The 26,784-nt window shown below is 38.9% G+C and overlaps 2 protein-coding genes across 7 annotated transcripts; both read right to left on the bottom strand.

Moving 5' to 3' along the window:
- Positions 1–2,729: 2,729 nt before the first annotated feature.
- On the bottom strand, positions 2,730–18,768 carry LOC107692148 (neuronal-specific septin-3-like). Of its 6 annotated transcripts, XM_016491091.1 has the most exons (11): positions 17,141–17,200; positions 16,920–17,004; positions 14,539–14,778; positions 14,293–14,421; positions 8,146–8,227; positions 6,909–7,046; positions 5,898–6,015; positions 5,714–5,809; positions 5,475–5,571; positions 4,708–4,759; positions 2,730–4,004 (listed from the first exon to the last, which is right to left on the bottom strand). In XM_016491091.1, exons 3-11 carry the CDS (start codon positions 14,774–14,776, stop codon positions 3,869–3,871), a joined length of 1,086 nt encoding a protein of 361 aa, XP_016346577.1. In that variant the 5' UTR covers positions 14,777–14,778; positions 16,920–17,004; positions 17,141–17,200; the 3' UTR covers positions 2,730–3,868. The 6 variants fall into 6 exon arrangements, with proteins under 6 accessions (XP_016346577.1, XP_016346573.1, XP_016346578.1 ...); XM_016491087.1 differs by lacking the exons at positions 16,920–17,004; positions 17,141–17,200 and adding an exon at positions 18,428–18,765; XM_016491092.1 differs by lacking the exon at positions 16,920–17,004 and having other exon boundaries at positions 17,141–17,205.
- Positions 18,769–18,864: 96 nt separating this feature from the next.
- Positions 18,865–21,589, bottom strand: LOC107692184 (uncharacterized). The gene is made up of 4 exons (XM_016491143.1): positions 21,455–21,589; positions 20,783–21,213; positions 19,079–20,133; positions 18,865–18,935 (listed from the first exon to the last, which is right to left on the bottom strand). Exons 2-4 carry the CDS (start codon positions 21,193–21,195, stop codon positions 18,865–18,867), a joined length of 1,539 nt encoding a protein of 512 aa, XP_016346629.1. The 5' UTR covers positions 21,196–21,213; positions 21,455–21,589.
- Positions 21,590–26,784: the final 5,195 nt, after the last annotated feature.

The following is a 26,784-nucleotide window of genomic DNA, read 5'->3' as shown; positions in this document are numbered from 1 at the left end:
TGTAGTTTGCTTGGTGATTCGCGCTCTCTTCTCCTCTCCAACGGTACAACAACAGGGGGAGGAGACATGCGTTTCGCGGGACAACGGGAGATTCGAAAATTAAGCACTTATCCTGCCAGTAGAGGAACGTTTTCAGTAACGCGTTTTCACAATGTTGAATCAAAATGTCCGTTAGTAAATTTGACGTAGTTTCTAAAGTCCATCAGCAGTGATTACAGTCGGACTCATTTTTCCACTGGTGCAACCGTGTTCTCATTCCTCAGTTGAATATTTATTTGGGTTTGATATAGCCTATGTATAAAAAATGAGAGTATATCAGCAAATAAAGGCGAATAATATATTTACGAAATGATTAACGAATAATTATTTCGCTGTGATTTTTGTATTGACATCATGTGCCTACCGCCGTTACAGGGCCGTTCAAAATCAACATTGCTCGAGTTTCTGTTCTCATCGTTCACAAACCCTGGCATGCATGTGCTCGGTTTTACATCCTTTCTGGTCTGCTTCATAGCACTAGCTTTCTACATATAAAAATGCTGCCACGATACAACAAAGCTCATAAGCGTTGCCATATGAACAAAAAGTATACTGATTTAGTCTTAATTGGGCAATAAAACGTGGTTCATTTCGAACATTTCATGAACATAATTTATGTGAGTTATTTCAGCGAGTTATCGCTCCGACTGATCCATACCTGTTTATGATTCAGAACCGGTTCATGAGAGTCATTCGTTCGCGAATCGGACTACCTTGGTTGTGCTGTATATTTCGGTTCGGTTCTAAAAAAGAGCCGACTCAAAAGAGTCATTCGTTCGGGAATCGGAGTACTGGTATGCTGTATGTTTCGCGCTGTTTATTCTGCAGCGGTGGCACTGCGGCGCTGCTGAATAGAAGTGCAGGAAGTACAAGTCAATGTTTGGGAACCGTCAATGGAACATAACATCATTAGAGTTTAAACTGCTCTTATGTTTTTACTTATGCCCATTATTTGGTCGAACAGCTACTAAATATTAAAGGGGAAGGAGACCGTGATGGAGAGGGAGGAAGATGTGAGGGGGATGGGAGCATGACCCGTCCCGTGGGAGGCCTTTTGTCTGCTCATATGCAGGCTTATATAAATTGTTTTTCAGATCGCATTTTTTTAAACCAACATGGTAAACAAAAGGTTAAAAAAATAATGCAATGTTTTAAATGCACATAAAGTGCACACACCCTATACATTTTAGATGTTGTCAAAATTAATAATGTATTTTAAATGGATTCACATGTAAACAAATGTTTTTCATTTTTGGGATAGCAAACAAACCCAGTGAAAACTGCGATCGCTGTATAGGCTAATAGAAAGTAGGCTTTGTTCTGGTGAAGGTCAGCCATTTTGTTGTTGTCTTGCAGCGTGTGGATTTCTCTCTGAAATGTCTACTAACTGCAGTACCGCCTGCGAGCTGTTGGGGAGCTCACAAAGATGACAGAGACGTTTTATGCAACCAATATAGAATACGCTTCACTCGAGAAGGTCTATATTTGAGTACACAACTTTATCTTAATTAAACATGAAAACTAAATTACTAAAGATGCTATATTTAGACCTAATTAACTGAAAAACCTTAGTTCTCCCCCTCCACCTAAAGCTCAAACAGTTTCAGTTGGATTACACTGGATCGGTAACTTAGATTAATTTAAGTTACAGAGTAAAATGTGGTCTGAAAATACACTACATTAGTACACTACACTACCTACCCAACACTCACTAAAGAGAAGTACTTCTCTCAGATAACAGACCAGGGAGAACATTTGGCTCCGCCTCCTTTTCCAAGCCAGCTACACAAAGACCCTGAAACGACACGCGGAGACAAAGACGACGGTATTGCAGTATCCTCTAAAGCCACGATAAATAACGTTGCCGACTTTAAATCGATTACCTTAGAGTGCCAGAGTCTGTTAAAATGTCACCCCGCCAGTTGGGGTTTACATAGAACACACTCAAGAGACAAATAGCTCTAATACATGATAAGTGAGGGGGAGTTTAAAGGATTCAGCTAAATACACTGTGACTGCACTTATAAAAGGGTTTTCATCAAGTCAAAGCCAAGTTACAGCGTTTGAAACACGATGGCAGGCACGAGACATATGACATATGAGAATTCGGATGGACTAGTAGAACGCTGTGAACCGAATAGAGCGGACTGATGTGCTGTGGCGACAGGGTTGCTAGGTTTTCAAAGCAAACCCCGCCCAGTTGATACTCAAAACTTATCCCAATCGCTTTTCAGGGGCGATCCCCCCGTAAAAATCGCGCTCGGTTTGAGGAGGGGGGGATATACATTTTTTTGGTGGGGTTCCCCTGGTAAAAGTCCAGGGGCTAAATATCACGTTATTGGGGTTGCTTCAACCCGCGGACATGAAAAACATCCCGCGGCAACAGTGATAAAGTAGCCCAAAACCGCGGACTTGGCAACTCTGTGGCGATTCAGAATCGCGCCACTCACTGGACTCTGTGAATACTGACTCGGTTTAGTCTTTAGTCATACAGCTCCCTCTACAGGCAAAATGTGGGAAATGCCGAGATGACAGTCTCTGTTTCTGTTCTATTCAATACAACTGAAACAAATCACTAACATGAACTGAACTGAAAAGACATCTGGTAAACCGAGTTGTGTTTGGACCCGAAAGAAGTCAAGGCAATTATGGCAAACATCTTTATTAAATTAAAACATAAGCATCATAATAAATAAAACATAAATACAATATAAATAACATTTCATAATTATTGTTCAAAGGTGTTTTATTATTCCACACCAGCATTAATTAAATGTGATATGAAAAAGATTAACTGATTTAGGATCAGTATGTGTAGACTTCCTACATATATAATGTTCTGTGAAGTGATATTGTGAGATGGAATGTAGAAGTAATTACACATATACACACAATTGGAAATACTGGCACACATGGGAAATGAAAATAACAATTCCATCACATTTGAAGACAGAAATCACTATTACCATATGCAAAACTTTGAGAAAGCTTTGTAATTTTCATACTCATTCACACAAACATGGGGTGTCCATACAAAATGTTCTTGAAGAAAAACCTCAAAACCATAACTCTTGATTTGTTAAAGGCACTGATCATTTTTAATCAGCGTTCTTTCAGTTTCCTCCTGAAGTTTATTTAAACACATTAGCCACTGTAAATCCTGGCATGCATTTAAACTGCTGTACCTGCTTGGAATGATCTGTAGGAATATGCTTCAGTGGTCACTTTAAAGTCCTCTGAGACTTGTTTTGGCAGAGATACACAGCAATGGTAAAAAGTTAGTACTAGAGAATCTAATGTACTTAAAGAAACACTGCTGTACTCTTACAGGGCCAAAGAAAATTAAATACTTATTAAAACACTTGCGTGTTAAAATTGAGTAGGCTTACACATAACTTGAGTATGTTTAATTGGCATAGGTACTAAAGGTGTGCTAAATGTTTGAATAAATAAGGCCCATTAAGCTGCAGACTGCAGTGGCAGTATAGGTTCCAGTAGTAGAGGACAGAGCAAGTGATATGCCAACACTGGGCAATTTCCAATTACAAATGCTATAGCACAAGGCTATTTACCATCATGTTAGACCTGAACATGATTATCACGAGCAAACTCGCTCACTAAAGTCAGCAGAGTGAGCAACTGGGGAAGGCTTTTTCTTATTTTCAAAGGTTATGCAACAAGAGATGATGACAAGTTCCACAAAGGGTTAAAAGGAGAATAAAGACAAAACCTCCACAGCGATGAAATCTTCTGAGCACGCACAGCTGAATTATTACAAGATGAATCTTGGTTTTCTCTCGCATCCTTACTATGCCGCTCATTTGTTTCCTCACAGGTTGCTTTCTTGTGTGTCTTGGCCAGAGGAGGAGATGGGATGTAGACCTCCATTATCGTTGAGCCTCTTGGCACGGTACGTCTCGTAGTGGATGTTATGAGTGACCTCCTTCAGGTCCTGGAGGTGAGACCTGAGTGTATTATAACAATATTATTTGTGTTGAGTCACTGTTATTTATTATTATTATTATTTTTAATATAAAGCCTGCAAATTGAATTATATAAAATGTGTTTTGTTTTTTATTAATATTGATATAAAGAGAGCATAAACATTGATAAATAAATAAATAAATAAATAACAAATGACTGACTGTTCAAACATTTGGAGACAGTGAGATTTCTATGTTTTTGAAAAGTCTCTCATGCTCATCAAGGGTGCATTTATTTGTTCAAAAATACAGTAAAAACAGTAATATTGTGGAATATTATTACAACTGATTTTTTAAGTACATCTTAAAATTAAATTTATTCCTGTGATGCAAAGCTGAATTTTCAGCATCATTACTCCAGTCTTCAGTGTCGCACGATCCTTCTGAAATCATTCTAATATGCTGATTTGCTGCTTAGGAAACATTTATTTTTATTATCAATATTGAAAACAGTTACGCTGCTTAGTATTGTTTGTTGAAAACATGTTTTCAGGGTGAATAGAAAGAACAGCATTTATTTGAAATAGAAATCTTTTGTAGCATTATGTTTTTATTGTCATTTTCCTTGCTGAATAAATGTACTCTTTCAAAAAAAAATAAAAAATCTTACTGACACCAAACTTTTGAACAGTAGTGAATACAATAATATTAAGATTAGTATATCAAATAAGGTTTTATACATCACCTAATCATGAAATCACGAAGTAAGGAGAATTCGCAGTGATTTGGGTTTTCAACTACAGAGATTTAAAAAAAAAGTGTTTTGTCAGAAAATATGTATCAACACTGTACACAAGTACAAATACACAAGGTTGGTTTACTGTAAAATAGCTCATTCTTTCTACACAGTATCTTAAAAAGATACCTTGAAATTGACTGTCAATTTGACTGTTTGGTCAAGTTAAATTGTTAAAGCTGCCCTAAGTACATACTGACAGGGGGGAAAACATACAGAAAACATGCAGTTTCGTTTTGTAACCTTTTGGGATTTAATTTTTTATAAAATGTCAAAAGGTGACAAATAGCACCTGAGAGAACTGGAGAACGTCATCTGATTGAAAAAGTGATTAAAATTCCTTATGTTCACATATTTGTATTATTTTGTGCAAATATACATATAAACCTAAAACATAATCCTCTTGGAAGCAATTTCAGTCCATGTTTTAAATGCAACAGAGAGAAAATGCACCTAGTATAAAAAATGACCCAAATATTATAGGTTTGTTTGCCAGCTGTGGGAAGTTCTCATCAATTACTCTAGGATTTGACTTCAGTTTCAAAAGTTTCAAAACTCCACTTATCTATTTTGTTATAATAATAGAACCACAATAACAAAAATAAATATTTTAATCTAGCTTGGCACAGTGAAACAAACAGATAACTTTTTTTTTTAATTCCAGAAATCTGCATTAAAGGTTTGAAATAACACAGCAAACACTTCTGCCTACTCACCCTCCACCACTCCCCAGGGTGTCTTCCTGCCCAAAATTCGTTTGCCATTGGCCTGGTACTCTTTATCACTTCCTACCACGGCAAAGGGCATTGCCTCCTGTAATGCACAGATTTAATGAGACAAACATAATGTGAAAACACACAGACCAACAGATGAGGGATGAAAGATGAGATAAGAGAGCTGTGAGATGTGAAAAAGAACAGCATGCAAGATGTGAGACGTGAGAAGTTCCCCTTACCCTGATCTTATCATTATCACTCTTATCCTCCATGTCTTCATCAAACTCCTTCTGTGGATAACACTCAATCCCACACGCTTCCAGCTCCTTCCTCACCTACAAGAGATTATCGTAAACTGTAATTAATCAGCGTGAGAAAAATTACTTGATTTTGAATCACCATGTGAATCTCTTTCATTCTTACCTTCTGTTTAAATTCAGTTTTCTCATCAAGAGTGAGTGTGTCCGACTTGGCAATGACAGGAATGATGTTGACCACACGACTCAGATGTTTCATGAACTCAATATCCAACTGGCGAAGCCTGTGAAAGGGGAACGAGATATAATTAATAGACTGATAGAAGCAGATTTTATTACAGGGCCACTGGCCTTTCTGAGGTTCACAGTTTGACTAATAAAGCTCAGTCAAGCATTACAGCTGAATGAACGCTCACGCACACGGTCTTAAATCAACACAGCGGCTTACACAGCTGGAATACACTACACAACTTTTTTCCCAGATTTTTGCTCCAATCTGCAATCTGGACAAGTCGATGCAAGTTGTCGAAAGTCAGAGCCATTCGGCAAATTTGAGATGACAGATTCCACAGAAAACCATGTAGAGTATGATGATCACAGACTTCCAATTTTTAACAACAGACTATGATTCTATGCAGTCTGACGATATCAAACATGTTTGATATTTTGAGCCAATTTTTTAACACATTTTTTTTTCATTTGTCATGCATCTGTGTGTTCAGAATGACCTCAAAGTCTGGTAGTGTGTGATCGTCAGATGCCGATTTGTTCCTCTGTAACCATTTACAACGTTGGCAAGTTTTAAAAACTATTCAGATTTCATTAAATATTCAATAATTCAATAATTAATGAAGCTGCAACTGCAAGCATTTTTCAACTATTGACAAATAATAAAAATAAATCTCAAAGATATTAATACTCCAGAGAAGCACACAGAATCCATTAACTTATTGGTGTTCTCGTCAGAGACCAATTTGGTTAATTACAGTTAATAATATGGCACCAAAATGTGAGCTGATTCAGTATGTGATTAGCTGTGGCTGATCATATACTATGCTGTCATATATGATGAAAAGATAAACTTCAATACATACTGATAGAATCTGGTGCAAGTATGTGAGCTGTTTTACATGGTATATGAACTAAAGTAAAATATTCCTATGTAATTCAAACTCACGAGTGTCCAGTTGGAGATATGAAGTACAAGCAGCAGTGTACTCTGGTATCAGGGATGCGTTTCTTGCGAGCAATGTTGACTTCTTCCTTCAAAAATTTCTCGTATTGTTCATTGATGTATTTGGATATGGGCTCCCAACTCGGAACACAAAGGAAAAAAATTCAACAATGTTGCATGTTGAGAACTGTGTTAGAGTACATGAAACGTTGAAACAGCAAATGAAAAACCAGACTAGACCAAACAGTTTGTTTATAGTTCGTTCAGAGTTTGAAACAGCTTGAAGTGAACGTTCCAGAAAAGTGGTTAATTTCTTCTGTTCAGTCCGTCTTGGTCAGACACAAGTAAAAACACACATACCGGAGAGTTACTTTTTAGTAGAAATTGAAGTTGTAATTCTACTTGAAACCAAGTGACACTGATGCTGTTATTTCATGTTTAATATGATAAAGCCGCTTGCTTTAAAGCAATCTATTGTATGAAGTTCTACATAAATAAACATGACGTGACTTTACCGGAGTGCTGAATTACAGAGCTATTGCAAACATACCCACATCACTCTGATAAGATCAACTTCTGTTTTCTCAGTGTTGTCATTTTTGTTGTGTATTTGTTTCGTTATTGAGAGGAAAGCATGCAGCACATATTTACATATTCATCTAAATGCCTCTCTCAACAGCATGGGTGGCGTCAGAATATTTGCAAAAAAGTATACCACTGCTCACGTATTTCAAACTTCTTTTTACCCCAAGCGAAAAATTTAAAAGAAATATCGTTTTAAGCTTTGGTTCTGTATGAATAAAAAGCTGCATAAAAGGCAACATTAACACCCAACAGCCAATGCAGCACTATTTCTCTAAGGCATTTGAATGACAAAGAAAATCACTGTGATTCATATGATCACTGAGGGCGTGCTGCCAAAACACACTCACATTTGGCATCCCTACCAGCAATCTGATTCTTGTCTGTGCAAATTAAGTGCAAATCTGGAAGTCAAAACACTAACCCTCACACTTGGAACATTTTTGTTCAGTTTTTGATGCCAGTTAGTAACAGCCAAAATTAAGCACACAACTGACCCCATTTATTTTATCTGACACAAATGCATGTCCTCAGTTTCCCAGATGCAGTGATGAAGGATGCACTGGCATTTTGGATCATATGCAACAACTAAATTAGTTAAAAATAGCTACCGGTCCTCTGGCTTTAACAGAGAAGTCACAAATAACACAATACTCACCAATTTTCATTGTTGATTTGGTCCCCAAAACCTGGTGTGTCAATGACTGTTAACTTCATCTTCACCCCTCCTTCCTCAATCACTGCAAAATCAATATTTATCAAGCTACAAATGCAGTAAATGCAGCCAGTGATTGTTTCTGTGACAGGATATAGTGGTTCAGTGTCACAAAATAACACCACCTTTGTCCATATCATGAATGCGGTCCAGTATTGAATCGACACCACTGACTTTTATTATATGGACAAAAACAGTTGAAACATTCTTAAAGGGGCAGTTCACCCCAAAATAAAAATTCTGTTATCATTTGCATTCCAAACCTAATTTTGGAATGCAAAATTATAAGACTTAATGTTCTAACACAGTGGTTCTCAATTCCAGTCCTGGGCTACCACTGCTGAGCACATTTTGTATGTCTCTCTTATCTGACGCTCTTGGTTCAGTTCATGGATCTCCCTCCTAACGAGCTGATGATCTGAATCAGGTGTGTTAAATAAGGAAGACATACAAAATGTGCAGAGCAGTGGTATCCCAGGACTGGAATTGAGAACCACTGTTATAACACAAATTAAGATATTTTTAATATTTTTAATGAAACCTGAGAGGTCAGCTAAAAGTCCAGGTAAACAAAACTTAGAAGATCCAAAAAGGTCATAAAGGCATCGTAAAATGAATCCATATGAATCAAGCGGTCTAATGCAAGTCTTAGATCTTCTAAGTTTTGGTGACCTGGATATTCAAAGCAAGTACAGAAACCTCTTAGGTTTCATTAAAAATATCTTATTCTGAAGTTTAACCAAAGTCTTATGGATTTAGAACGACATGAAGGTGATTAAATGATAAGTTGTGATTTTTGGGTTGAGGCGAGGGGGCGTGGTTCAGTGAGGTCTGCAGCGGGACAGAGGGATGGGAAACGAATGGTGAGTAAGTAGGTCAGTAAGTGCAAAATGACAATCACCTGTGTCTTCTTGCAGTAATTGGCATGGAGAGACTGATTAAAAGCCACCGGGAAACAGGAAGTGAGAGGAGGGAGACTGACAGAGGACACGTGTGTGTCGAATGCTCTGGAGAGCTGCCCGTGGATTTATTTATTTTGGGACTGAGTTTGTTTGAAGCACAGTGAGCGCGACTTTGCCTTAGAACTGTGAAAATGTTCAATAAAGATCACGAGTCTCAGTAAAGCTGACCCTGACCTCTTCCTTCCTTATCTGAACTACTTTCCACTGGTGCCGAAACCCGGGAAGGAAGAAGGGATGGTGCCACTGTCGTGCAGTCCCTGTCAAGTTCGCCGTTTGCAGAGGTTATCCAGTCGTTTGTGGGACTCCAGCAGGAACACCATCAGGCGCTGCTGGACATGCGGGACGACCAGGAGCGTAGTTTCCATGCCCTTGTCCAGGCACAACAGGAGGACCGCAAGCTGTTCCAGAGCTGGATAGACCCGGAGGTTCAGGCAGGAGGGGCTCCACCACCAAACCCAGCCACACCCACTCATGTGCCTCTGAATAAGATGGGGCCGCAGGACGACCCCGAGGCCTTCATCTATCTCTTTGAGAAATCAGCAGAGGCATGTGGGTGGCCACGAGACCACTGGCTATTGTGCCTCATTCCACTTCTCTCAGGAGAGGCACAAGTGGCAGCCCAGCAACTGCCTGTAAAGAACCTCCTGGTCTTTGACGACCTGAAAAGAGCCATCCTGCAGCAGGTCGGCCTGAGCCCAGAGCAACATCTGGGTGAGAGCGGCCGGCCCTTCATGATGGCTCAACAGCTCTAGCGCATGCTGCAAATGGCTGTTGGCTATGGGAAGCGACATCGAGCAGATCATCGACCGTGTGGTACTGGTTTATCAGTTTATCGCCTGTCTCCCAAGGAAGACAGAGTGGGTCCAGTGCCACCGCCCGACGTCACTGGACCTGGCCATTCAACTGGCGGAGGACCAGATGGTGGCGTGCCCAGGGGTCGGCAAATCCCTTCCAGCTGCCTCTCTCTCTCTCTCCTCCCCTGGTTGTCCTCCCTCTACTCCCTTGGGAGCACCGCCCAGGGAGGTGAGGATGGACAGTGCTGGTGCCACGTCAGCTCATTTTCCCCTGCTCTCTCCACATCAATCCCTTGACCCACTTCTTACCACTAGGGTGGCGGGGAGGTCTGGGCCGGCCTGTTGGCGCTGTGGGGATCCGGGGCATTTTATTGACAGGTGCCCAGTGATGGAGGTTGGGACACTGGATCCGGGTCCCAGACGCCCCACAGGCTGCCTCCAATCAAGCTGGCTTATACCAAATACCTGTGAGTATTAAGGGGTTACTTATCAGGCTTTGGTGGATTCAGGATGTAACCAGAGCACGATTGATCAAAGCCTGATTCAGCCCGAGGCACTGGATAAAAGCTGCATGGTTCAGGTATGGTGTGTGTACGGGAATGTGGTGGAATATCCGATAATGTCCACTGTTATTCAATTTCGGGGACAAAATCACAGTGTAGTGGTTGCAGTTAACCCGTGCCTCCGACATCCACTAATTTTGGGAACAAATTGGCCCCCGTTTAGTGAATTATTGGGATATTTATGTGTGGATGTCTGTTGTGGGAAGAGAGAACATGGGAGGGTGGGTGGTCACACAGGTGGGAGAGGCTGAACCGGGACCCTTGGCACAGCATGATGATTTTCCCCTGGAACAGTCTCAGGATGAGACATTAAAACATGCTTTTGAACAGGTTCAGTCCATCGACGGTCAACCTCTCCAACCTGCTCGTCCCCTCTCCTATCCATATTTTGCTATTTTAAAAGATAGGTTGACACAAGACACTCAAGACAAAACAATATACAACCCAATTATTAGTACCAAAAAGCCGTCTGTTCCAGGCGGCTCACTGTAATCCTATGGCAGGACATTTTGGACAGGCAACGATAATAAATCGTCTCATGACCCGATTCTTTTGGCCTGGCATTCACGAGAATGTGTGCATGTGGTTCACGGCTTGTTGTGAATGTTAGCTGGTAAATCCTTCGATTCCCCTTCGAAAGAATTGGTATGGACCTCATCGGGCCATTAGAATGATCTGCACATGAGCATCGCTTTGCATTAGAGCTGCTGGACTATGCAACACAATACCCAGAGGCAGTGGCACTCCACAGCATTTCCGCAAAAAAGCGTAGTGGACGCACTATTTCGTTTGATCTCCTGAGTGGGAATCCTGAAAGAGATTCTCACTGATCAAGGCGCGGCGTTTATGTCACGAACATTATGTGAACTAAGAATTATTGGGCATTAAATAGATTTGCACCAGCGTCTATCACCCACAAACAGACGGCCAGGTGGAACGATTTAATCACACATTAAAAACCATGATTCGAAAGTTCGTTCACAAAGATGCCAAAAATTGGGACAAATGGCTGGAACCCCTCTTGTTCGCTGTGCGAGAGGTTCCACAAACCTCCACAGGGTTTTCCCCCTTTGAGCTTCTTTATGGACGTCAGCCCCATGGGGTGTTGGATATCCTGAGAGAAACTTGGGAGGACGGACCTTCAGAAACAAAATTCAGTATGTGCTGGACCTGAGAACAAAACTCCACACTTTGAGGTGGCTCTCTATAGAGAATTTGTTACAGGCCCAGGACAAACAGAGCCGGCTGTACAACAGGGAAACCAGACTACGTGAATTTGCACCAGGAGATAAGGTACTTATTGCTTCCTACGTCTAGCTCTAAATTACTCGCCAAGTGGCAAGGACCTGTTGAGGTCACACGGCGAGTTGGGGATCTCAATTATGAGGTGGTTCGAATGTGCAGGAGGGGGGCACATCAGATATATCACCTCAACCTCCTTAAAAAGTGGACTGAGGCGGAGTCAGTGTTGTTAGTGATGGCAGTGAGCGGAGAGGAAGATCTTGGGCCAGAAGTGAGCACCAAAGTTCAATCTCTTGCTCTGTCCCCAGGAGGAGATCGCCTCTCGCCTTCACAGCTCACTGATGTAGCTAGGTTAAGCAGAATTTGCAAACGTGTTCTCGCCCCTGCTTGGTTGAAAAAATCTCATTCAGCACCATATTTAGACCAAGCCGGGCGTGGTGGTGCGCAGCTGGCCGTATCTTTTACCTGAACGCAAAAAATGTGGTTCAGACTGAATTAGAGGCGATGCTAGACATGGGGGTAGTAGAAGAATCCCACAGCAATTGGGCAAGCCAGATAGTTTTAGTGCCAAAAACGGACGATTCTGTGTGGATTATCGCAAGGTGAATGCTGTGTCGAAATTTGATGCATATCCAATGCCGTGGGTTGATGAATTGCTTTATCGGCTTGGTACAGCTTGATTTTGTTTGACACTGTATTTAACTAAAGGGTATTGGCAGATCCCCTTATCGCCCATATCCAAAGAAAAAAAAGCGTCCACAATGGCATTTGGATTGCACCAATTTGTTATGCTTCCTTTCGGGTTGTTCGGGGCACTGGCCACTTTTCAACGTCTCATGGACATGATTCTCCGGCCACATGCTGCATATGCCGCAACCTATCTGGATGACATTATCATCTATAGTAATGATTGGCAGTGTCATTTGGGGCATCTGCGTGCTGTCCTGGGAGCGCTGAGACTGTCCGGATTGATGGCCAACCCCAAGAAGTGTGCGGTTGGGCTGTGGAGATCAGGTGTCTGGGCTTCCACTTGGGTCACGGACAGGTGCATCCCCAAATTAGTAAGACGGGAGCAGTTGCAACCTGCCCAAGACCCAAGACCAAAAAGGAGGTGAGCCAGTTCCTGGGGCTGGGGGGATATTACAGAAGGTTTGAGCCTAATTATTCCGACCTCACCAGCCCACTGAATAACCTCAATAAAAAGGAAGCACCAGATCCGGTCCAGTGGACGGAGCTGTGTCAGCAGGCTTTCACCCAGGTAAAGGCTGCTCTGTGTGGCGGACTGCTGTTCCATTCTGCTGATTTTCTCACCCTTTTTTGCTAAAGACGGAAGTGTCGGATAGAGGGCTTGGAGCGGTCCTGTCCCAGGAGATAGAGGGAGAGGAGCGGCCGGTGCTGCACATCAGTCAGAAGCTCTCTAAGAGAGAGACGAAGTACAGCACCATTGAAAAAGAATGCTTGGCGATCAGGTGGGCCGTTCTCACCCTCCGCTATTATCTCCTGGGATGGGAATTCACTCTCTGTTCAGCCACGCACCCCTGCAGTGGCCTGAGTCAGGCGGTGGGGGTATGTGGAAAGGGGGTCGTGGTCCAGAGAGGTGTCTGCAGCAGTAGAGAGGGACTGAAGATGAGCGGTAAGTAGGTTAAGTGCAAAATGACAATCACCTGTGTCTGCTTGCAGTAATTGGCGTGGAGAGACCGGTTAAAAGCCACCAGGAAACAGGAAGCGAGAGAAGGGAGACTGACTGAGGACTCGTGTGTGTGTGTGTGTGTGTTGTGTGTGTGTGTGTGTGTGTGTGTGTGTGTGTGTGTGTGTGTGTGTGTGTGTGTCAAATGCTCTGGAGAGTTGCCCATGGATTTATTTATTTTGGGACTGAATTTATTTGAAGCGCAGTGGGCGTGACTTTGTTTTGGAACTCTGAAACGTTCGATAAAGATCACGAGCCTCAGTAAAGATGACCCTGATTTCTTCCTTCCTTATCTAAACTACGTTACATGGGTTAACTATTTTTTTAAGTCAGACATGTTTATCTAGACACAATGTCATGATGATTTAAAACATTTCCCACCTGACACCTATTTTACACCTACATTTCAAACACCATAAGAAAAATATCTCACAACGTCAATAAGAAATAAATATCTAGCCTTTTTCTGAACACCATTTGGATACATATGATATCATTTAGTTTGCCAGCTGTTCACTTACCTATAGGGGATTCACCAACAGCTGGCCTCCTAACTTTGCCTGGGCACAACACATGCCAGTCTAGACACATCTTACTCAAAAGCACATATGCTTTAGGTCGCCACTGTGCTACAGGCCCTGGTGTGTTGATTACATCAGCAGTAACTAAATGAGTCTTTCTTAATTAGTCCATGATGTCTATTTCTGTCAAGTGAAAGGTCTGTCCTTTAGCAACCAGTGCTTAAAAGGTTTCCTTGAACAAGCAACGGATGCTGTTGTGAATCCTTGACACAATGAGACACAGTTAAATGTTTAGAAGTCACATGATCAGTATGCTCTTACCATGAGATACAGATTTAATCTCAACAGTTTTTGGGATCTTCTCGTCACGACTCCAGTTTGTGCTCCTCCTGCTCACCTGTGACTTAAAGAGAGTATTCACTAAAGTAGACTTCCCAAGACCACTCTGACCTGGAGATAGAGAGAGAGAGAGAGAGAGAGAGAGAGAGAGAGAGAGAGAAAGAGGGGAAATGGTAAGAAAGTGAAAAAAGTAAAAAGTAAATGTGAACAAACTGCTCTCCCACCCACCAACCACCATGATGTTGAAGTCAAAGCCTGTCTTCATGGTCTTCTTCCGCATCTGCTCGATGATGGTGTCTATTCCGATGTATCCAAGCAATGCAGATCCTCGACCTGACCCTTGACCTTCACCCCCCGTTCCTTGGGGTGAAGGCACAAAGGGAACGCTAGAAGGCGGGGCCACATGAGATGGCTTAGCTGGGACGGCAGGTTTGGGTCTCACTTCAGGGGGCACACTTTCTGACATTTCTGTGTGAAAGAGTGAATCATAAACAATCAATACATTTAATCAGGCAAAATGTTATTTCACTATAAATGCTACACTGTGCCGCCATTAAATCTAGTAAAGTAGATTTATGTGATCATATATTTAAGGTGCTGCAAATTATCATTTTTTACTTTATTTGTATTATTTATTTTATTTGAAGGTAGTATTTAACTACTTAAATATACTGAATAGTGAACTTTTAGATGAAAATAATGTAAAGCAAAATATGACTTAAAATCATCCGTTTTTATTTATATTAATATTATTATAATACAAATTTTATTTGAATGTAATCAGTATATAACTACATTCAAATATTCTGAATATTAAACTTTAAAATGCAAATCGTATGCAGCAAAATACATTCTACTATAATTATGTTTATATGAATATTAGTTATGATAATATCATTTTAAATGTAAGTTCTATAAACTACATTCACATATTCTGAATATGAAGCTTTTGCAAATAATATGCAGCAAAATATGACTTAAAATTGTTTTGTTTATATTAATATTTGTTATGATAATATTTTTATTTGAAATGTCATTTCCAATTTAATCTCTAATATGACAACATACGTATGTGGATCACTGTTTATTTTGTGTTGTGAAGCAGCATATCTATGACTCTGTTACATATGCTGCTATATATTTTCAAATTACACTGCACAGCATAAATCTTACAATATAGAAATATTAGTTTTACCTACACTTGACTAAAAGTCAATGGCTATCATCAACTGTTTGTTTACCAAATTTTTTAAAAATATCTTCTTTTGTGTTCAGCACAAGAAATAAACTCATACAGGTTTGGAAGTGGATGGTGAGTAAATGATGACGACAGAATTTTAAAATTTTGGTGAATTATCCCTTTAAGCCACATTTATTTTTGCCTAAAGGACAACATAAGTAAAAAAAAAAAAGTGGTACAGCTTACCCCACTCTACTCTGTTTTGCATTTACAATATGTTGTTGTTTAGAAACAATAGGATTTGCTGAGGAAAACCACAAAGATTATACATCAGTGAATAATTTGTTTTACAAATCCTTTGTATGCTATTGTGATCTAGTGCTCCTATTTCCCAGCCTAGTCCACTTCAAATGCTCCACTGAGTTGTCGGCCTATATTAACACACATGCCACCCAAAATCAGCAACAAATAATGAATTTACAGAGGCCACTCAACAAATCTCTTTATCGGATTAATCACCCATGGTTGGACCTTTCTCACGCACCAAGACACTCTTTAAACACCAACACATAACATGAGAGGTTTCCTTCAAAGCGACAATGATGTGCGTCTTTCAATAGAGAATAATATTAGTATTAATGGCATTTTAAACGCTACTGACAGTTTAAAGGACGGGAAGGCAAACATACACACATTACCCTCCCCGTTTGTTCCATCATGTTTTTACCTCAAAAGGATTCGTATAATAATCAGAGGGAAACTTACCGATCCGTGTTTTTGTAGCGATCGAAGGATATGTTTTATTTTTCGTCCTTTTTCTGCCTCTCGCTGTTTTACAGTCTATTGAAGTATAAGTAAACTAAGGCAGGAGTTGGACAGACGTTAGGGAATGATCATGTGTTCAGGTACCTCTCTCCCTCTTTCTTTCACCCCGTCTCTCGCCTTTCTATTCGCAGCTCGATGCACCTCAATCCTTCCTCCACCCATTTTTTTGTTACCAAGGAAACTAACGGGAGACTGGGTGATGCAGTGCGCATGCTCAGTGCACGGGTCAAACTGAAATTAGGGATTGGGGTCGCTAGGTGATTTTTGATATTTTTCCGGCACTCTGCTATTTAAATCGTTGCCGTTTGTCTATGTTTGCTTTAGTAAGCTACATTTGTAGATATGTTTATATTAAACATTACAATGCATGTTGTATCAAGCAGAATAATTAGACTAGGCTATTACAGTGGCTAATGATTAAAAACAGGACTGGTGAATAGTGTAAAACAACGTGATATACAATGACTTTCCTTAAGGAATTTTTTTTTCGGTTAGAAAATATATGATAATCAAAAGAATATATATATATATATATATAAATCAATGTTTGGAGCAAAATAATTAATAATAATAATAATAATAATAATAATAACTATCAACTAACATCTATTCCGTTCTGCTGACGTCATCGAGTCCTCTAATTTTCCAACCACCTTGTTCCATCCAACATTTTGTCCTCATTGAATATCCTGAAATACATCATATTATGTAAATAAAGTCGGTTTTATATCAACTTAAACTCACAATACCACATAACTGTACAAAACAAAAGATTAATTTTGATGAATTTAAGATTGCGCATTTTATGTCATCAAAACTACTCACATTTCACGACTGCCTGCTTGTCTTATGCACTCTCTTCACATGTGAAGTGTTTGTGGCGTATTCAGTGGCCACCGAAGTGCCGTTGAGCCTCAGTGTGTCTTTTACCTCATAACTGGGTTATCTCACTATGTTTAGACAGGCCTGTGCTTGATGATAAGGCAGAGTCCCTATTTTGCACACTATACCATTTACAGTTTGTCCAATGTCATCTATATACAGTATCATGGCTTATATTCAGCAAACACTCACATATTAGGGTTTATATGGTTCAGATCTCTAGATACATATTGAGTATTTAAAAAAACTGATTTACCACAAGCCTTTTTGACTTGACCTTATATTTATTTGGTGATATATATTATATAGCATTGTCCCTTTTGGACACTGACGTCACATTAATCACCAGTGTTTATGTTACATGATCCCAAAGAGCTGACTGTAGAGATCATTAATGTTGTATGAATTCATATTAGAGTTACAGGCTAGTAGCATTCCATTAGTAGCCTAGTATTAGTAGTAGTATTCCATTCAAAATTTTCCTGATGAAAATGCAAGTGCTCGCTCATGCCAGGTCAGTGCGATTCAGTTGCAAAGGTGTTCTGAGTGATTTTAGCATGTTGCTGTGCAACTGCTAAGGTGTTCTGGGTGATTTTTAGCACATTGCTATGGGGCTGATTGCAAATTGCACAGTGTTCTGAATTATTTTTAGCATGTTGCGAGTATTTGCTAAAGTGCTCCTTGTTATTTTTAGCACATTGCTATGTGGCAAGGTTCTAAGTGCACATTGTTGCTAAAGTGTTCTGAGTGATTTTGTAGCATGTTGCTAAAGTATTTAGTGTGATTTTTAGCACATTGCTATTTAGTTCCTAAGGACCTAAGGTGCATTTTTTTAACGTTGCAGTGCAGTTTCTAAGGTGTTCTAGGTGATTTTTACCATGTTGTTATATGGTTACAAAGGTGTTTTGGTTTAACCACATGATTTAAGGTATCAAATTAAAGTATCATATTGTGCACTTAAGTACAAATTTTAATAGGCTTAAGGGCTGGTTCAAATCTCTAACCCTAAACATCAAAATACTAACTGTGCTTCTTGCCCAAACATTTAATTACAAGTTCAAGTTTTCCTCCCTGATGCGTGATACTTTACATGCCTAGGCTGTTTATATACTAAATTTAAACAATGCCGCTATGTATATACAGTACATGCTATTTGGGATTCTCATGTCTTTAAGCAGCTTTATATACAATCCTTTTAATGCAATTCCAGTAACTTAGCTTTGCACTCACCTGTAGACATGCATTCTTCAAGACAGGACTCTAAGTCTGCTCCACTCCTCATGTCTGCGACTACAGATGGCTGTACTGGTGGGGGGTCTTCTTGGTCTGTTAACCACGAGGAGTTTATGTCTTGAAATCTCTCACAGTCTGTAGAATGAAGTGTGTGTTTGGACTCTTGTTGTTGATCTAGAGTGAATGGACACTGCGGCATCCATCCAGCCATGGAACATTTCAGCATTTCAGAGTTTGTGTGTGTGTTTGGGCTGTCCGAGAGGTCCGGGTGAACAGCTGCATAGCGTTTCTCTCCAACAAATTTAGATGGACAACTAGTCGCACACTTTTTGTATAACCGCGAGCCTCTGTATCTTCTTGCAAATCTGTTATCTTCATGCAAGGTCGCTTCGCTTGAAGAGGATTTAGAAGAATCTGAATCCGAAAAGCTGCATCTATTTTGGGATGAAATGCTGCCATTCCTTCTCGTGTTCCCTGTTTGGTTTGAGGAAGATCTTCTCCATGCCTGAGGAGTTTTGAAGTATGTAGGTCTACTGTCAGATGTTCTTTTGATCACAGGTCTACAGATTCGGCTCAGCTGACCGCATTCAGTGGATGATCTGTGACTCTTCAAAGGGAACTGGAAGCAGCTCATCTGGCTGCACTGACCTGATGTTTTACTGTAGCGGGATGTGATGACAGCGGTGTCTGTTTCAGAAGCTGCAGACTGAGGCCTGATCTTTGGTTTAGACTCTTGGTTGTCATTAGCACTGGTTTGATTCTGTTGGGAAGAGTTCATCATCATATTACTTTCATGAGAACGATCATTGGTTGCATTACAGTCCTCTGAAGCTCTGTCTTGAAGCTCTGAGTTGGATGAAACCAGTGCACTGTATTCCTTTGGAGAACTTACATTGTCCAGTTCTTGAAAAATATCCTTTTGGTTTGTGATACTTTTAGGTGATGAGATTGGATTTGTAAGTGCTGACTGTGTGGAGAGTTGTCTTGTTCTTTCAGCTGAAACTTGTGGGTGGTTTTGAGGTTTCCCACAGCTCCTCTCACACATCATGGTGGGTCTTATTATCTGCTTGGCTGCCCCTAACATTGTCTTTGAACGAACAGGTTGTTTTAACTTCTCCGAAACAGCAGGATGTCCATCGCTCTGAATTTGTGGGTTGTTCCCTTCACTGCTTTTCTTGATCTTCTCCAGATTAGAAAACTGGGCACCAGAGTTTATAATCCTGCCTGTTTTAATCAATCCAAGCCGGATTCGAACTAGAGTAGGGTCTTGGGATTGGCGCTTCTTTTGATAGCTAGCTAAATTTTGTGGTCTGAATGCATTTTTTTCAACATGTCTGAGGTTTTTAGGGCTTAAGCTTTCAGACATTGAAGACTTGGTAACTCCCCTGCAACAGATGTTCGAATTTTGCTTTAGTTTATCCTGCTGTGGAGGTCTGAATGGATCTTGTTGTAGGCCAGTTTGCTTTTTTTGACCCCTCGTGTTGGATATGGGGATTGATCTCACGCTTCTCTCAGCGGATAAAATGGGCATGAATCTAGACATTTTGTTTTCTACTGGCCTTGCTTTACCGCGTATATCAGCAGAATGTAATGGTTTGTTTTCGTCAGTTGGTAGCACTCTAATTGTTGTGTCTAATTGAGAAGTAGTCTTGACTGACTTCAGTTGTGGTGAATTTAGGGATGTATCCACTGTATTGATGATGCTGTAGAACACAGAACAGTCAAAATGGACAAGGTAGCATTAAGTATGATGAATAAACTGACGTTTTTTATAGTCAGATTTTTTCAACAGAGTCAAATATTGTAAAATTAAAGACATTCGCAATATGTAATATTAGGAAATGACACAAGATAATGTAGTATATTGGGACAGGGGTTCTCAAACTGGCATCTAGGGACCCCCTGGGGGCGCAACAGGATTATAGGGAATCCATAGAATTTTTTTTAAATGTATTTTTAAGGATTTAAAAGTTAACTGTAAAACTGTGTTTTGTAATGATATTTAGAGTTACAATTTTGTACAAATAAGTTTTAATTTAACTGAAAACTTTTCACATTAGGTTTTTGTATCAAATATAGTGGAGAGAAAAATAAACACTCAACTTAACACCAATTAATTTTAATTATTTGCTTTGATAGAATTTTTTTAGTATTTAGTTTATAATATTATGTATTATTGTATATTAGTATTTAATTTTACAAAATGCAATGCTTTAAAGTATCATTGTTTCTCACACAGGAAAAAAACGAGTCTTTATATTTTAGGAAGGAGGTTCCTCATGATGGGATCTGCAAATTTGGGAATCCTTGGCATCAAAAAGTTTGAAAACGTCTCTACTGAGTGAAACATACCTTTGTGGAGAACTATCAATCAGGTTCTGATGTTCCAAGTTTTGCCCGGTCTGACTGAAGGAGGAAATATGGATGGGCTTTTTTAAGACAAAAGAGGGGGAAAGAGGTATGGGACAGGGGGACACTCTAGTGGGTGAGGTAGATGGGTCACAAGGGGGACAGGGAGACAGACGAACAGGAGAGTACGATGAAATAAAGTGAGAAGATGGACTGAGATGAGAAGGAGAAGTGGATAATGGTGAGAGATGGGAGGGAGAAGAGCCTGAGGTAACTGGACATGGTGAAAGACGGGAAGGGGAAGGAGAAAGAGGTATACGACTTGGGGAGAGTCTTGCTGAGGACAAAGAGGGTGAGTTGAGGGGAGACCCAATAGGTAATATGTTTCCAGTTGGATCTAGTTCCCTTGGGTTCATTGCAGTTTATAACACAGCCTGTAAGATTTCATAAAAAAACATTTGAGCATGTAACAAAATATATAGTAAGTAAAATTACGAGTTCACTGTAAATAAAGAGAACCATGACCATATTTAATTCATAAATAGAATTAAATATGGTTTCCAAAGTCAATTATTTCAGTTATTTCACTGAATATGCAGAAAAAGGGGTTGATTATTCTACTAAGGCATATAGTGAGCACATCAAATTGAGAAAAGAATATGTAATATGACTGACCTGTGATCCTGTGGTCTGTTTACTGGAAGAGAGAAGCGAGAGAATGACGGGGGAAGAGTGCGTCAGGAAATGGTGGGAACTAGACTTACATTCCCTCCATTCTTCTCATCTGAAGCTCCACTGTCTCATTCACCCACTCTCTTCATATCATACCCGCTAAATGGCAGAATTTGTGAAACTCCAAAATTAAGTGAAAACATGCAGAAGAGAAGGATTTCTTGACCAGTTTGTGTTTAATATAATAAAGTAATATTTGCAAGAGGGAAAAAAAACATGTGACAATTCATGATACAATAATCCACTATATTGCGAATGCCATTATTATATATGATTGTCCAAAGTATGATTATAACCAACATCTTAACACCATTTTAACCCACATTAAAGGGACAATTGCATTTTGTTGACAAAATTGGTGTGAATCTAGATGTTACAGACCAAAAATAATCTAAGTGACACTAAACTACTGGCACATGAAAATAACTAAAACTAATAAACTGCTAATAAACACTTCCAGGGCCTCAGAAAAGAATGCTAGCCCACTAATAAGACAATTTGAACAGTGTGTTTTTTAGTATCTTAAAGACATTGCAAAAGTTAAAACATCTACAACAGATGATACGACTAAAATCTAGTTAGCATTCTTAAAAAGAACGAGTCTTGAACATGCTTTTGAAATATGGCACTTTTTATATCAGAAGTCAGTAACTGCTGCACAGTTTCCAATATTTCTACAATTATTTAATGACTAATGACAAATAGCATGCTGAGTATTTTGAGTTCCCTACTTTACTCTTCACTTCACAGTATAATGTATGTATCTTAGGACATGGGTTTTCCAGGTTTTTCAGGCATGTTCTAAAATGTGACCTGGAACATGACCGTCATGACCTGGAAACATTCCCTCTTGTTTGTACATTGTTTGCAATGTGTTTTCACACAATACACCCTTCACATAAAAGTCAAGGATGTTCCACCAGTTTGGCCGAATGTCACCAAAATTTACTCTGACGCCAACTTGTGTGGGAAGCATCGCTGGATGGCTGTTTTATGTCATACAATGATCCCAGTAGAGCAGTGATAGATATTGAGGTTATTTTTTCTTTCTTTCTTTTTAAGTTAGATTAATTTATTTAATGTTATATTAATATAAATTGTTAATGATGCACCGACATTTCAGCAACTAAAAATATCTGGCTGAAACAGCTAAATAAATAAATGCTAGAATAGCAATACATACTTTTTTTTTTTTTTGGCTGAAATATTGAGAGACGGCTCATTGCAAAAGATCTTTATGGTTTATCACCTGAGTACACAACAACTTGAACATAAAAAAACCACGTTTGGTTACCCAAATTTAATTACCAAATTTCAATTACTGGTTTTCAGCTAAATTAATACTTTATGTGTAATAATTTAATGGTTTTGGTAAAAATTTATTTTAATGCATCATTATTCATTCTATTGATAATAATATGTGACCCTGGACCACAAAACCAGTCTTAAGTCGCTGGGGTATATTTGTAGCAATAGCCAAAAATACATTGTATGGGTCAAAATTATTGATTTTTCTTTTATGCCAAAAAATCATTAGGATATTAAGTAAAGATCATGTTCCACGAAGATATTTTGTAAATTTCCTAATGTAAATATATTAAAACTTATTTTTTGATTAGTAATATGCATTGCTAAGAACTTCATTTGGACAACTTTAAAGATGATTTTCTCAATATTTAGATTTTTTTGCACCCTCAGATTCCAGATTTTCAAATAGTTGTATCTCTGCCAAATATGGTCCTATCCTAACAAACCATACATCAATGGAAAGCTTGTTTATTCAGTTTGCAGATGTTGTATAAATCTCAGTTTCGAAAAATTGACCCTTATGACTGGTTTTGTGGTCCAGGGTTACATCTGTTCATTTTAAATCATTTTAAGTGCCCTAGTGGATTCTGGATCCCTAGTTGAAAACCACTGCTGTAGAGACAGTTTTCATGGTTAGTTTTGAAATAGCTGGGGAATACATCTAATTTGGTTGAGATTACAAAGTTTAATGCAAATAATATTCTTTGTAAATATAAATGAATCGAGTTCTGCAGTGTATTGTACTATTTTGCTCTGTAATCTGATTGCAGATCATTGCATATAACTATAGAAACCCTGTGAAAAGACAATGGATTTTGATAAAGTGGCATCAATATACAGTATGATTTGGCACAAACGTCTCATTGCAGCATCCACACATGCCCTATCATAACAAGGCGTTGCTGTCGTCATCTCTGCAGCATGTTTGTCTTATGGGAGCCAGCGGCTGGTGCCTCAGTGACTTGTTGCTCCACTTGTGAGCATCTTGAAGACCCGGCTCCAGAAAATACAGACACGCTCCGAAACCAGCCAGGACCAGGACCGAGACCAGCAGATAGACGGGGACGAACCAGTCCAGAAACATCCAGGGCATCGTGTTATCTCAAAAGTATAGAAAGAGAGAAACAGAGAGACAAATATTATTCTCTAAATGAGAATGCACCTGTGCACTGCAGTATATGAAATGCTGCATAATCCAATATCAAAGTATGTCGGTACTCATACTTAACAGTGCAGCAGGTTCTGTCAATGAAGTACAACAAAGAATGAAGATAAAGTACAATGAAGATGAATTACACTAAAAATTAATCATACTTCTACAGCATGCGATAAAGCATCACTTCCACACATGCACATGTTTATCATATGTCTCTACATACCTGTAGTCTTTCCTTGATCGTCTGTGAACTGGCGCTGTAGTTTTGGGTTTTAAGTCTCAAACCCAGGCTAAGCGGATGGAATCGTCTAATTAAAATGCTGAATAACGAAGCCAAATAGCAGCAGGCAAAGCTATGTGGACAAAGACATTTTATTTTAGTCAGTGCTACGGAATGAGGGCTTTTCTCGCACCCTTGCTTTCGTGCTCTCCTTGTCAAAGCTGTTCCATCCCATTCCAGTTGGGGGGGGGGGTAACCATGGAGATATCTCTGACGAGGAGAGGGTCAGAGCAGAAGTTACATCATTTTTTTGTAACCCTTTCTTCTCAATCTTGCTCTCACATTCCTAATAATTTCAAGTCAAACTGAAACATGGCAATTATCAATGGAAATTAGAGGACGTTTTTAGGAGGAATGTTATGTTGTATAAATGTTTTCACATCCCCAGAATGGTTAGAATAACACACAGCATTGCACACATCAAGGATAGTTCACAATTCTGTCATTATTTATATTTTAAACCTGTATGACTTTCTTCTGTGGAACAGAAAAGAAGAAATTTAACAAAATGTCCTTGCTGCTCTTTTGCATACAATGAATCGTGGGCTGGTACATTGAATCTGTAAATATAAAAAAGATCATAAAAATTATTCATATGCTAACAAAGCTCTCAAATCGAATATTTACAACATATGCATAATCAAATTTGGCATGTCATTATCTGTAATGAGACTATTCATATTCATTTTATGGAAACAGATTTTGAAGAATTTTGGTAACTAAAATGTTTCCGTTCCCATTGACGTCTATCATATGGACAAAAAAATTAATAAAATAAAAATACATTGGAAGTCAATGGGAATCAAAACTGGTCATCAACATTCTTCAAAATTTATTTTGTGTTCAGCACAAAATTTGGGTGGACTATTCCTTTAAAATCTCCTTTTGTGGTGTATGAAAGAAAGGAAATCATACAGATTTGAGGGTAAATGATTACAGAATCTCATGTTTTTAACATGAATGACACTTCCCAGAATAATCTTCCCAAAGCAATCTTTCTTGCACACACACACACACACACGCAAACTTGGGAGTTGCTACATGACTAGCTTGAGGTGAGCAATGCCTGACTGAATATACATAAAGCAGATTTATAAACACAAGCACACAGAAATACAATCTCATCACAATAGCTCCCATTACACAGTTGTTGGCCTTCAGAGTATCATGCTATTGATAGTCTCAAATGCAGTGTTGGGAAGGTTACTTTGGAAATGTAATAGGTTACAGATTACAAGTTACCCTATTTAAAATGTAATAGTAGTGTAACTTTTTCAATTACTTTATTAAAGTAATGTAACTGATTACTTTTGATTACTTTTTGATTACTTTTCTACATTTCTAATGAATGTTTATTTGCAACTGTTAATCATTTTCAAACATTTACACCATGCAGGGTTAACCTTACAGTAGTGCTCAACACTGTCAGACTTTCAAAATCCTTCATCACTTGAATTAAGATGATCAAATTTGAACACATTCACCACAAAATCAAACTTTAGAACCGCCTTTTTGAAGTCCAATGCAGATTTAAAATCATAAGAAATAATACGTAACGCCGTTACATGTAACTAGTTACTCCCCAACACTGCTCAAATGTCAGGCAAAACTGAGCAGCACTGACCTACATATGAGCACAAGGCAAATGTGCAGCTTTCAGCAAAGCCTGAAGGAAATCAAACACACAGACACATATTCACAGCAATCTGCACATTCACAAATACAGCTGATGCAAACACATACACTATAGTTGCATACAGTAATGTATTTGGACACTTGAAAATGTCACACCTAAAAATGGCCAAATTTCGGTGACAATAAAATATCAAACCAAGTGGCACCTGCAAGTAAATTTTGCTGGACCTTTTTTCAGACCCAGTTTCACTCTTATGAAATATTTCTGCAATTATTTTTAACTAACAGTTATCACAGTGATTTTAGTGAATATAAAGTGAGCCCTTAAGTTGCCCTTAAGTTAACACAGGTGTAGTTCGTCACTTTAAATAAGGACACTAACCTAACAAACAAGCATGTGTGTGATATAAATAAATTTGGTTTAGTATTTTTATATATACTACTATTCAGTAGTAGTAGTTCTGGGGTCAGTAGGATTAAAAAAAAAAAAAAACTTATTCAGCAAGAATACAGAATACAGAATACAAGAGTGACAGTCAAAGCATTTATAAAGTAACAAAAGATTTCTATTTCAAATAAATGCTGTTCTTTTGTACTTTCTATTCATCAAACAAACCTGAATAAAGTGCAACTGTTTTTAACATTGATAATGATAATAAATGTTTCTTGAGCACCAAATCAGCATATTAGAATGATTTCTGAAGGATCATGTGACACTAAAGACTGGAGTAATGCTGCTGAAAATTCAGCTTTGCCATCATTTTAAAATATATTCAAGTAGAAAATAGTTAATTTAAATAGTAATATTTTACAATATTAATGTTTTACTACTGTGATTACTGTTTTCTTAATGTATGCATAAAAGCACCTTTCAAAAACATAATTACCGACCAT

The sequence above is a fragment of the Sinocyclocheilus anshuiensis genome, unplaced genomic scaffold (genome assembly GCF_001515605.1).
Source record: "Sinocyclocheilus anshuiensis isolate Anshui unplaced genomic scaffold, SAMN03320099.WGS_v1.1 scaffold322, whole genome shotgun sequence".
Lineage (NCBI taxonomy): Eukaryota > Metazoa > Chordata > Actinopteri > Cypriniformes > Cyprinidae > Sinocyclocheilus > Sinocyclocheilus anshuiensis.
The sequence above is the reverse complement of the archived record's forward strand: the minus strand, read 5'-3'. Positions and strand labels throughout refer to the sequence as shown.